The sequence below is a fragment of the Artemia sp. Qi Xiang Cuo genome, unplaced genomic scaffold (assembly GCF_049724085.1).
Source record: "Artemia sp. Qi Xiang Cuo unplaced genomic scaffold, ASM4972408v1 HiC_scaffold_3152, whole genome shotgun sequence".
Taxonomy (NCBI): domain Eukaryota; kingdom Metazoa; phylum Arthropoda; class Branchiopoda; order Anostraca; family Artemiidae; genus Artemia; species Artemia sp. Qi Xiang Cuo.
In genome coordinates, this window is record NW_028300547.1 from 26892 (window position 1) to 39875 (window position 12984).

The 12984-nt window shown below is 36.3% G+C and overlaps 2 protein-coding genes across 2 annotated transcripts; both read left to right on the forward strand.

Annotated features, from left to right (window-relative positions):
- The first annotated feature begins 9585 nt into the window (after positions 1-9585).
- LOC148938541 (uncharacterized) lies at positions 9586-9942 on the forward strand. Its single transcript, XM_089107714.1, has one exon. It carries the CDS (start codon positions 9586-9588, stop codon positions 9940-9942), a length of 357 nt encoding a protein of 118 aa, XP_088963840.1.
- A 720-nt stretch (positions 9943-10662) lies between these two features.
- LOC148938542 (uncharacterized) lies at positions 10663-11712 on the forward strand. The gene has a single exon (XM_089107716.1). The coding sequence runs from the start codon at positions 10663-10665 to the stop codon at positions 11710-11712; it is 1050 nt and encodes a 349-aa protein (XP_088963842.1).
- Positions 11713-12984: the final 1272 nt, after the last annotated feature.

Below are 12984 nucleotides of genomic sequence, written 5' to 3' on the forward strand. Positions count from 1 at the left end.
CTCGCCCTTGCTATGCCTATTCCCCTCACTACAATTATCGTTTACGTAAAACTGTTCGTTGACGACGCTGCAACATGTGTTTCTTAAACAGCACGGACGTGCATGAACAGTGAAGGCATGAAACATGTATTAAACGAAGACCTCATATTTAATGATGTAGTATAACTTATGTTTAAACGATTGTTTTAAATCTTATGTAGAATTAAATAAACGTTGAAGGAAATTATATAGAATGTGTGCAATAACATATGCTAAAGAGTATAATAAGAGCCCTCACTTAGAGTTAAAGATATATTAATCTCTTAATATCGTCGTTCTTTTAAGACAGCGATTTAGAAGAAACTCTCTCAGATCAGAGATCCCTGTTTCTTTTGGCTCTAACTACTCGGCACGTGATTTTATGGGAATGTTACAAATGAAAATAATGCTACAATTAATGATTGCATCTTTTACGATCAGTCTTGTTCTCTCCATACCATCACTCAAGACCATTAGAAGTGCTAAAATGGGTCCTGAGACTATGCAAGAATTAGAGAATAACAAGACAATTCTCAATTAGTGTCCTTCCGTGTGTCCAACCCTTCCGTTTTTCGAGTGTGTTTTGTATCTTCTCATTATTTCCAGTGCATTTTTAATACTGACCTTTTGCAGTTTTTCTTTCTATTTGTTGAAACTCTACATATTGAGAAGAAATTGGTCTTAATATTACTTTTGGGGAAATATTAGTTTTGCTCAACATCTCTTTTACCTCTCCATCTTTTATCCACTTATAAGAACCCGGAACTGAGTTCATTTTCCTTAGAACTTGGTTAATTGAATCCCTGTATTTATTCACTTTGAAATAATAAAGACTAATAAACTGGACAAATCGAAGAATGTAGAGGGGAGAAAAAAAAATTAGTATGTAAAATGTAATGGGGAGCCTCATCTTTCTGTAAAGAAAACTCCTCCCAAAGATTCAATAAAAACAAATCTGCGAGAAGCTATGGATTTAATAAATTTCCCTATAAAAACAAGGCAAAGTACATTGCCTTGGAATCAAACTCCCAGGGATTTCCGGCAAGGACAGTATCATGATATAAACGTATCTAAGGTTAAGCCTAAAGAATGGTCTTCATGGAGGAAAACGCTTGCGCAAAAAATGACTCAGCCCCCCCCCGAAGACATGACATTTAAACAATGGAAGAACCCGGCAAAAACTTTTGATTCCTCTCAGAGCTTTCAAGAGTCTTTCAAGTCTCCTGAGTCGAGAATTCAAAAAGACGAATTGCAGAATAAACCTCCCTACTTCCAGAGGAGAAGAAATAGATGAAGGAAGTGCAGGTTAGTAGATGGTGGAGGGTTTCAAATCCCTTATGAAAATCAACTTATACTCCTACAGAAATAACCTACAAGAATAAATTCAAAAGCAGGCGAGTAAATTCATCAAGTCAATATTAGTGAACATAAAGGGATATAGGCAAAATCGAAACATTAGTGGTTAATGAAAAAAGACCGACGTAGAAAGTAGCCAAGGAAGTATAAGCCAAGAAAAAGGGGGGATATTAGAAAACGAGTGGGTATAGAGGTCCTCACTCGCCCTTGCTATGTCTAGTCCCCTCATTATAATTATCTTTTACGTAAAACCGTTTGGTTACGACGCTGTAACATGCGTTTCTTAAACAGCACGGACATGTGTAAACAATGAAGGCATGAAATATGTAGTAAACTAAGACCTCACATTTAATGATGTAGTATAACTTATGTTTAAATGATTGTTTTAAACCTTATGTAGAATTAAATAAGCGTTGAAGGACATTAAATAAATTGTTTGCAATAAAATATGCTCAAGAGTATAATACGAGACATTACTTCATGTTAAAGGTATACTAATCTCTTAATATCGTCGTTCTTCTAAAACAGCGATTTAGAAGAAACTCTCTCAGATCAGAGATCCTGGTGCGTTTGGTTCTAACTACTCGACACGTGATTTTATGGGAATGCTACAAAAGAAAATAATGTTACAATTAATGATTGCATCTTTTACGATCGGCCTTGTTCTCTCCAGACCATCAATGAGACCATTAGAAGTGCTAAAATGGGTCCTGAGACTATGCAGGAATTAGAGAATAACAAGACAATTCTCAATGAGTGTCCTACAGAGTGTCCCACCCTTCCAAATTCGGAGGGTGTTTTGTGTCTTCTCATAATTTCCAATGCATTTTTAATAGTGACCTTTGGCAGTTTTTCTTTCTATTTGTTGAAACTCTACATATTAAGAAGAAATTGGTCTTAATATTATTTGGGGGGAAATATTAGCTTTACTCAACATCTCTTTTACCTCTCCATCTTTTATCCACTTATAAGAGCCCGGAACTGAGTTCATTTTCCTGAGAACTTGGTTAATTGAATCCCTGTATTTATTCACTTTGAAATAATAAAGACTAATCGACTGGACAAATCGAGGAATGTAGAGGGGAGTGAAATGTGATAATGTGATGTCCTAAAATGTGATGAGGAGCCTTATCTTTTTGTAAAGAAAACTCCTCCCAAAGATTCAATAAAAAACAAATCTGCGAGAAGCTATGGATTTAATAAATTTCCCTATAAAAACAAGGCAAAGTACATTGCCTTGGAATCAAACTCCCAAGGATTTCCAGCAAGGACAGTATCATGATATAACCGTATCTAAGGTTAAGCCTAAAGAATGGTCTTCATGGAGGAAAACGCTCGTGCAAAAAAATGCCTCTCCCCCCCCCGAAGACATAGCATTTAAACAATGGAGGAACCCTGCAAAAACTTCTTTATTCCTCTCAGAGCTCTTAAGAGTCTTTCATGTCTCCCGAATCGAACATTCAAAAAGACGAGTTGGAGAATAGACCTTCTACTTCCAGAGGAGAAGAAATATATGAAGGAAGGGCATGTTAGTAGATGGTGGCGGGTAGCAAAACCATTATGAAAATCAACTTATATTCCTACAGAAATAACCTACAACAATAAATTCAAAAGCATGCGAGTAAATTCACCAAGTTAATATTAGTGAACATAAAGGGATATAGGTGAAATCAAAACAATAGGGGTTAATGAGAAAGGCCCGACGTAGGAAGTAGCCAAGGAAGTATAAGCCAAGAAAAAGGGAGAACATTAGAAAACAAGTGGTTATAGAGGTCCTCACTCGACCTTGCTATGTCTAGTCCCCTCACTATAATTATTATGTACGTAAAACCGTGCGGTTACGACGCTGCAACATGCGTTTCTTAAACAGCACGACGTGCGTGAACAATGAAGGCATGAAAAATGTAGTAAACTAAGACCTCATATTTAATGATGTTGTATAACTTATGTTTAAACGATTGTTTTAAAACATAAATAGAATTAAGTAAGTATTGAAGGACATTAAATAAAATATGTGCAATAACATATGCTTAAGAGTATAATAAGAGACCTTACTTAAAGTTATAGGTATATTAATCCTTCACCAAGTTAATATTAGTGAACATAAAGGGATACAGGTGAAATCAAAACATTAGTGGTTAGTGAGAAAAGCCCGACGTAGGAAGTAGCCAAGGAAGTATAAGCCAAGAAAAAGAAAGGACATTAGAAAACAAGTAGGTATAGAGGTCCTCACTCGCTCTTGATATGTCTAGTCCCCTCACTATAATTGTCGTTTACGTAAAACCGTGTGGTTACGACGCTGCAACATGTGTTTCTTAAACAGCATGGACGTGCGTGAACAATGAAGGCATGAAATACGTAGTAAATTAAGACTTCACATTTAATAATGTAGTAAAACTTTTGTTTAAATAATTATTTTAAACCTTAAATAGAATTAAATAAGCATTGAAGGACATTAAATAAAATGTGTGCAATAACATATGCTTAAGAGTATAATAAGAGACCTCACTTAAAGTTAAAGGTATATAAATCTCTTAATATCGTCGTTCTTCTAAAACAGCGATTTAGAAGAAACTCTCTCAGATCAGAGATTCTGGTTCGTTTGGTTCTAACTACTCGGCATGTGAATTTATGGGAACGCTACAAATGAAAATAGTGCTACAATTACTGTTTGCACCTTTTACGATCGGCCTTATTCTCTCCAGACCATCACTCAAGACCATTAGAAGTGCTAAAATGGGTCCTGAGACTATGCAAAAAATTAGAGAATAACAAGAAAATTCTCAATGAGTGTCCTACCGAGTTTCCCACCCTTCCGTTTTTGGAGGGTGTTTTTTATTTTCTCATTATTTCCAGTGCATTTTTAATACTGACCTTTTGCAGTTTTTCTTTCTATTTGTTGAAACTCTACATATTGAGAAGAAATTTATCTTAATATTATTTGGGGGGGGGGGAATTTTAGTTTTGCTAAACATTTCTTTTACCTCTTAAAAAGGAAGGGCATTAGAAAACGAGTGGGTATAGAGGTCCTCCCTCACCCTTGTTATGTCTAGTCCCCTCACTATAATTGTCGTTTACGTAAAACCGTGCGGTTACGACAATGCAACAAGCGTTTCTTAAACAGCACGGAAGTGCGTGAACAATGAAGGCATGAAATATGTAGTAAACTAAGACCTCACATTTAATGATGTGTATAATAAGAGATCTTACTTAAAGTTAATCGTCATTCTTCTAAAACAGCGATTTAGAAAAAACTCTCTCAGATCAGAGATCCTGGTTCGTTTGGTTCTAACTACTCGGCACATGATTTTATGGGAATGCTACTAATGAAAATAATGCTACAATTAATGATTACATCTTTTACGATTGGCCTTGTTTTCTCCAGACCATCACTCAAGACCATTAGAAGTGCTAAAATGGGTCCTGAGACTATGCAAGAATTAGAGAATAACAAGAAAATTCTCAATGAGTGTCCTACCGAGTGCCCCACACTTCCGTTTTCGGAGGGGTGTTTTGTATCTTCTCATTATTTCACATTAATGATGTGTATAATAAGAGATCTTACTTAAAGTTAATCATCATTTTTCTAAAACAGCGATTTAGAAAAAACTCTCTCAGATCAGAGATCCTGGTTCGTTTGGTTCTAACTACTCGGCACATGATTTTATGGGAATGCTACTAATGAAAATAATGCTACAATTAATGATTACATCTTTTACGATTGGCCTTGTTTTCTCCAGACCATCACTCAAGACCATTAGAAGTGCTAAAATGGGTCCTGAGACTATGCAAGAATTAGAAAATAAAAATAAAATTCTCAATGAGTGTCCTACCGAGTGCCCCACACTTCCGTTTTCGGAGGGTGTTTTTTATCTTCTCATTATTTCCAGTGCATTTTTAATACTGACCTTTTACAGTTTTTCTTTCTATTTGTTGAACTTCTACATATTGAGAAGAAATTGGTCTTAATATTATTTGGGGGGAAATCTTAGTTTTGCTCAACATCTTTTTACCTCTCCATCTTTTATCCACTTATAAGAACCCGGAACTGAGTTCATTTTCCTTAGAAGTTGGTTAATTAAATCCCTGTATTTATTAACTTTGAAATAATAAGACTAATCGAAGAACGTAGAAGTGAAAGAACAAAATTAGTATGTAAAATGTAATGGGGAGCCTCATCTTTTTGTAAAGAAAACTCCTCCCAAAGATTCAATAAAAACAAATCTGCGAGAGGCTATGGATTTAATACATTTCCCCATAAAAACGAGGCAACGTATATTACCTTGCAATCAAACTCCCAAGGATGCCCAGCAAGGACAGTATGATGATATAACTGTATCTAAGGTTAAGCCTAAAGAATGGTCTTCATGGAAGAAAACGCTAGTGCAAGAAATGCCTCACCCCCTCCCCCGAAGACACGGCATTTAAACAATGGAGGAACCCTGCAAAATCTTTGATTCCTCTCAGAGCTCTCAAGAGTCTTTCAAGACTCCCGAGTCGACAATTCAAAAAGACAAATTGGGGAGTAGCCCTTCTATTTCCAGAGGAGAAGAAATATATGAAGGAAGGGCAGGTTAGTAGATGGTGGCGGGTTACAAATCCATTATGAAAATCAACTTTTATTCCTACAAAAATAACCTACAAGAATAAATTCAAAAGCATACGAGTAAATTTACCAAGTCAATATTAGTGAACATAAAGGGATATAGGTGAAATCAAAACATTAGTGGTTAACGAGAAAGGCCTGACGTAGGAAGTAGCCAAGGAAGTATAAGCTAAGAAAAGGAAGGACATTAGAAAACGAGTGGGTATAGAGGTCCTCACTCGCCCTTGCTATGTCTAGTCCCCTCACTATAATTATCGTTTACGTAAAACCGTGCGGTTACGACACTGCTATATGTGTTTCTTAAACAGCACGGACGTGCGTGAACAATGAAGGCAAGAAATATGTAGTAAACTAAGACCTCATATTTAATTATGTAGTATAACTTAGGTTTAAACGATTGTTTTAAACCTTATGTAGAATTAAATAAGCGTTGAAGGACATTAAATAAAATGTGTGCAATAACATATGCTAAAGAGTATAATAAGAGACCTCACTTAAAGTTAAAGATATATAAATCTCTTAAAATCGTCGTTCTTCTAAAACAGCGATTTAGAAGAAACTCTCTCAGATCAGATATCCCGGTTTCTTTTGGTTCTAACTACTCGGTACGTGATTTTATGGGAATGCTACAAATGAAAATAATGCTACAATTAATGATTGCATCTTTTACGATCGGCCTTGTTCTCTCCTGACCATCACTCAAAACCATTAGAAGTGCTAAAATGGGTCCTGAGACTATGCAAGAATTAGAAAATAACAAAACAATTCTCAATGAGTGTCCTACCGAGTGCCAAACCCTTCCGTTTTCGGAGGGTGTTTTGTATCTTCTCATTATTTCCAGTGCATTTTTAATGCTGACCTTTTGCTGTGTTTCTTTCTATTTGTTGAAACTCTACATATTGAGAAGAAATTGGTCTTATTATTTTTGGGGAAATCTTAGTTTTGCTCAACATCCCTTTTACCTCTCCATCTTTTATCCACTTATAAGAACCCGGAACTGAGTTCATTTTCCTTAGAACTTGGTTAATTGAATCCCTGTATTTATTCACTTTGAAATAATAAAGACTAATCAACTGGACAAATCGAGGAATGTAGAGGGGAGTGAAAAAAATTAGTATGTAAAATGTAATGGGGAGCCTCATCTTTTTGTAAAGAAAACTCCTCCCAAAGATTCAATAAAAACAAATCTGCGAGAGGCTATGGATTTAATAAATTTCCCCATAAAAACGAGGCAAAGTACATTGCCTTGGAATCAAACTCCCAAGGAGGCCCAGCAAAGACTGCCCAGCACAATCTCGTTTTGTTTCGTTCTCGTTCTTCATTACCTCGGCCATTTTTCGATGCCTTTTGCCTTAGCTGTTTGGATTCATTCTTAAGCATGCAATATTTTACCTGACGTCAGAGATACCCAAAAAAAAATTCCCAGATGCTCCCTAATTTTTCTCTTAATTGCGTTGTTACCTAATTCTGTAAAAACGATGAATGTTCCAATACCAATGTCCTACGAAACATCTAAATTACGCATTTGCATAATCACTGTTATATTCTTTTTTCCAAGTCAGGGGGTTGCAAATCAGTAATTTCAGTTGAACTAAGAAATTCTGACATGAATTCATTTCCTGTTTCGTGTGTATCCTTTAAAGCTCTTTAAACTAGTAAATGTGTATGATTCATGTACGTATGTATGTATATTTTTTTCCTTGAAAATCACTCCATATTTTCTTCTTTTTTTAAATAGTACCCTGGGATTTTCTGGCCAAAAAATTATTTAGATAGGTCACAAGTGTCAGTGTCATGGCTTTAGACTTTTACAGTTAGGGAAGGGGGTAGTTTTTGTTGTTTTTAAGCTTGATTTGCTTATTTAAGTTTGACTCGTTTTAATCTTTATGTATTCATTTACACTAGTGCCTATTGTATGTTTGTTTCCTATGAGTATCTACTTTATTTCTTTTCGTTTTGGGTTTTATTTGTTCTCCAATAGTTACTTTTTTGGTCGTTTGAGTTTGATTGGTTCTAGGAATATATTTTTGCTGTTCTTAAGTTCAATATTGCCTTTACTTGAAAAATTTGTTTTTTTTGGAAACTTTTTTATTGATTCCTCTTCGTTTTCATCTCCTAAGTTTCAAGTTTTCTAACATTCTCATTTAAAAATCTTTTTTTCAACTATAAAGCTTCATGTAAGCATCAAAACTAGTGTCAACGGTACCATATTAAAGTAACAAAGTGTTAAAACAAAGATATTATCAAAGTAAACAAAGTAACAATAAGTAACTTGCATAACTTACAGCTCTTGCCCCGTAAAACAAAGCCACCCCGTAAATGAGTAAATCAAAGTAAACAGCGTATCTAAGCAACAATAAACAGCTTGTATAACTTATATCTCTGGCCTTGCGGATGGGGAGGGGGGCTCAACCCCCGAAGCATAGTTATTTCGGCTTTGGTTAACTTTGAACAAAATGACTATGTCTAATATACAATACCTTATATACTTCCAGGGAATAGCTTATAAAAATCTTTCCGGGGGGTTGTATTGGCCCCGTAGTTTATTTTATCTGATCTTCTTAATATTCTGTAAAAAATAGCTATATAAAAAATTTCATCAGGCACCTGTGAGGAAAAGAGGGTGTGGAGGGGGGGGGGTTGTTACCCTGCTTTCAAAATTTACTCTTAAAAATGGTAATAAAACTTTTGATTTTAAGTTGAATGAGCCCTTTCTGAAATTTATATGCCCCCCTCTCACTTTCATTAAAGTGCCTCTGTGAAAATAAATTATGATAATTTCTATAGGCAACGATATTGCGTTCCCTTTGGTATGTAGGGCTATATATGAGGTTTTGAGGGAGGGGAGATAATGTGTTGCCAGAAAAGCAACCATGACATTTAAAAATAGCATAATATAAGAAATGTTATGGCTCTTATGGACCTTTTGTTGCCAAAAATATAGTTTCTTTTTATTGCAAAGAAATTCTAAAAACCACAATATTGCATCCTCATAATTGACTAAGAACTGTTATAATGTGTTTCTTGCAATTATGACAATTTGTTTTATTAGTTTTTTTTCTGTATATGAGTAAATGCATTTCCTGTTGCTCTTTGTGAAAATGCACTTTGTTTAAATTACTGACAATTAATTCTTTTAAGAGCTGTTTGTGAACGTTAAGTAACAATGATGAGTTCACTTTTAGGCCAGAAGCGAAATAATATTTCGCTACCGAAACTTCTTGAGCGACTAGTAAATTTAGCTATTAATGAGAGTGCAATTATTCTAAAGTATGGAGATGTTGGTTTTGCAGAGGGGGGAGCATCTGTTGTGTTGCTAGTGTTCTATGAATGACGTTGAATATGCTGCAAAAATCTATAGAAAGAAAGATGTGAACATCAGAAACAGTTTTCTTAAAGAAGCATAACTTCTTTCAACCCTTAATCATAAAAATATAGTAGGTATGATATATTTTTGTAAATCTTTGCATGCATTGATTTTAGAGTATTGTTTTGTAGAGTGCCCACTAGAGAATGGGAAAGTTAGAAAAATCCACACCTTAAAGAAATTTCTAGTTGAAATTCAAATGAATATAGGTATTGGGGAAACTTTGAAAACAATAGCAATGGGTATCAAAAATGGATTTTTATACATACATGGCAAAGGAATTTATTATGGCGATTTGAAACCAGAGAAAGTCTTAAGAAATCACGAAGCTGACTTGATTATACCAAAACTCACTGATTTTGGGGAAGGGAGGAATGAACTAACCAATGCTAGCCGGTTGACAACAACCTTGTGTTCTACAATCGGTGGTGCAAAAGGGACCATTAGTTGCGCAAGTCCCGAACGACTTGCTGGCAAAAAAGCACCTCCAGTGAGAGATATATATGCGTTAGGAATGGTGCTCTGCAAGATGGCTAAACCATCCCTTTCATATCCTTGGGCAGAAAAATTCCCGACACTTCTTTTAGCCGTCTAATAGAACAAGCTATAGAAAATGGACTTCGAACATCTTTAGATTCTGTCCATAGTGACTTAGCCACGACCATATCCTCATGTTGGGCACATTAAGGAAATGCCAGGCCCTCCTCAGCTGGTGTTTTACACCTCCTTATTGAACTTCCTGACAGTGCTTTCGAATAGAACAGCTAGTCAACAGACATTGGTATCGATTTTCATCATTTGACTGATGATTCTCCCAGCATTGATTCAGAATCTGATCCAATCATAGGGGATGATTTGGTTCTTTCCGTTGCTGGTCCAACACACCCTGAGTCACCTTTCAACTTATCCACAAATTTGGACTTCCTGAAATGTGTAGAATCTGCGGAAGGACCAAGCAATGTTTTTCGGATCTCACTTGAAAAAGATTTGATTACTAGTACTCCTAACCATTTGTTTTCTGAAAACCGTTCAAAAAAAGTCTATTATACTACTGAAGCTAACTCCATTTCACCAATTCCTCAAAAACAGTCTTCAGCCCATTCGATGCTTGAATCAGAAGGGTTGTTCAGCATACCTGACGTACTTATGCCAGAAAGAGAGAAAGATAGTGGCAGCAGGACTTGCTGTATACCAGTTCGGGATAAAAACTTTGCGGCGATTCCAACTTCCAGCAATAAATGTAACAACAAAAGGGAAAGATGTTTTAGTGGTAGCCAGTACAGGCAAATCAATTTGTTACCAAGTCCCAGCTATCATGGAGAACAGCATCACGCTTGTTAGTGTACCTACTATTGTTATAAGGATGGACCAGTTTCAGTTTCTGAAAAGTAAAGGTGCAGTAGTTTATGAAGTAGGAGCTAATATTTCAGGTGATGAGTACCGCAGACAAGAGATTGAAATCACGGAACAATCAGCAACAAACCCAATAATACTTTTAGGCACCCCAGAAACATTTATGGGTACTGATATGTCGGATGGATATACTAAAACTAATGTCACTCTGATAAAGAAGCACCTAAGGTTACAAGTATTTGATGAATGCCACCTTTTTGATGAGTGGAGAGCTTTGAGAAAGGCCTTCGAGGAAATGTCTGAAATACGACTGGTAAAACCTGGAGTTCCAATGATCGCATTAACAGCAACGCTTCTTCCACATCAGATGCAGTTGCTTCAGAGGGAACGACTTCAAAACCCTGTAGAGATCAGAGGCTCTGTTATCAGACCAAATGTTACCATATATTTGCAGAGTTATCTCACTCCACCTTCAAAAAAAGAACATCAAAAATGGAAAACTTCATGGGAGAACCTAGCAAACCAAGTTGCCACAATAGCAGCCGAAGGAAAAGGTCCAGCTATTATCTATTTTAGCAATAAATCTGACGCAGAACGGTTAAGTTACTTTTTGAGTCAGAAAGGCATCCCTGCCTCTTGTTTCACAGAAAATTCCACAGGCTCAGACAAAAAACAGATCTACACTAGTATGCTAGATGGAACAATTGAAATTCTGTGTGCTACTCCAGCATATGGGCTTGGGATTGACCTAAAAAATATTCGGACAGTTATAAGAGTCGGTATACCAAAAAACTTCTCAATCTGGGTACAAGAAGAAGGCCGTGCTGGTAGGGACGGAGAAGCTTCAAGTGCTGTGATACTAAAATCCAAATTCCACGATTTACAGCGTTTGACATTCTGGAAGAAATCTGTTTCTGACGATGAAACTAAGAATCTCGTTGTGTCTGACTTTGAGGAGGCCCTGAGATATGTCTATGCAGAAATATCAGGATTTTGCATGCGCAAACACTAAATGAAATATTTCGGTGAAGTACTTGATGAAAAGACAGTAATTAGGAAATGCTGCTCAGGTTGCGTGGGCATATCTTCTTTTAGTACCCACGACAAAACAGAGGACTTAAAAAATATACAAAGTGTGTTTAGCATCTTACAAAGCAGAGGTATTCGTGAAATAGCAGAAACGCGTCCATCTAATTTTCTGCTTGGCAAGACAGATAAGTCTTTGGCAAAAAAAACTTTCAACTGAAGACTTTCAATCAAGCGTTTATGGATGCCTGCCAGACGGAAAATACTTGCCTGTCTTGTTACGAAAGGCTGTTGTTTTAGGTTTCCTGGAGATCCATTTTGTTGAGCATTTTTTACAGTGCCTGTTATGAATAAATTATTAAGACTTGGATTACCAGTCTCAGGTCCAATATCTTTACCGTGCACAATGATGCCAAAGACAGAAGCAGAGACACATAAGACACAGAACAAGAAAATAGCACGAGGAGGATAAGACAAGGTACTCGACCTCTTAAAACAGAAAGATATATGGAGACTAGCATACAGGACAAGATTTTTAAAATATATTGGCTATACCGACAACAGCCAAGACGAGATTCTGTAAATTTCTGATGTAAGAAAATTTGCAGACAATAGCTCCTGTGCTAAAGATTCTGATTCTGTGAAAAAGTTCTGGCAATTAACTCTGAAAAGTGGTGGACCTGTGATCACAAAACAGACTGAGCTATTTCAGAATGGAAAAGAAACTGATGTCATCCTAAAAATTAGGACAAACCTATGTGCAGGAGTTAAGCACTGCTCAGGAGAAGCATGTGAGTACACGATGCAAAACTACTTTTCAAATAATAATTGTCTGTTACATTCTTCTTCGCACTTATCACAAAAAGAATGTAAGGCCAGGATAGAATACTTAAAAACACCTGAAGAAGACAACTATAGAAGATGGTTTATTGCAATTTATTGCAACGGGTGGCAAATCCACAAACGGACGACATTCCCACTCAGCGCCACCAGAAAACCGCTTGACTCCACAAGTAAGGTGTGACATAGAAGACATCACTTTAAAAGATCCAACAATTAGTTTGGCAGCTGTTCAGAGTGGAGTTGGACTGACATATATCCCAGCCGAGAAGAAAATGGCTGCAGCTTCTTTGCCAAGAATTCGAAAGGCAATATCTTATAGAACTAAAATGAGTGAGCAGTTTGCAATCGGCCTTGATCAAGCCTTTGAGACTGTTTATGTTCGGGCCAAAACAATTTTGCATTCGAATTTTCACTC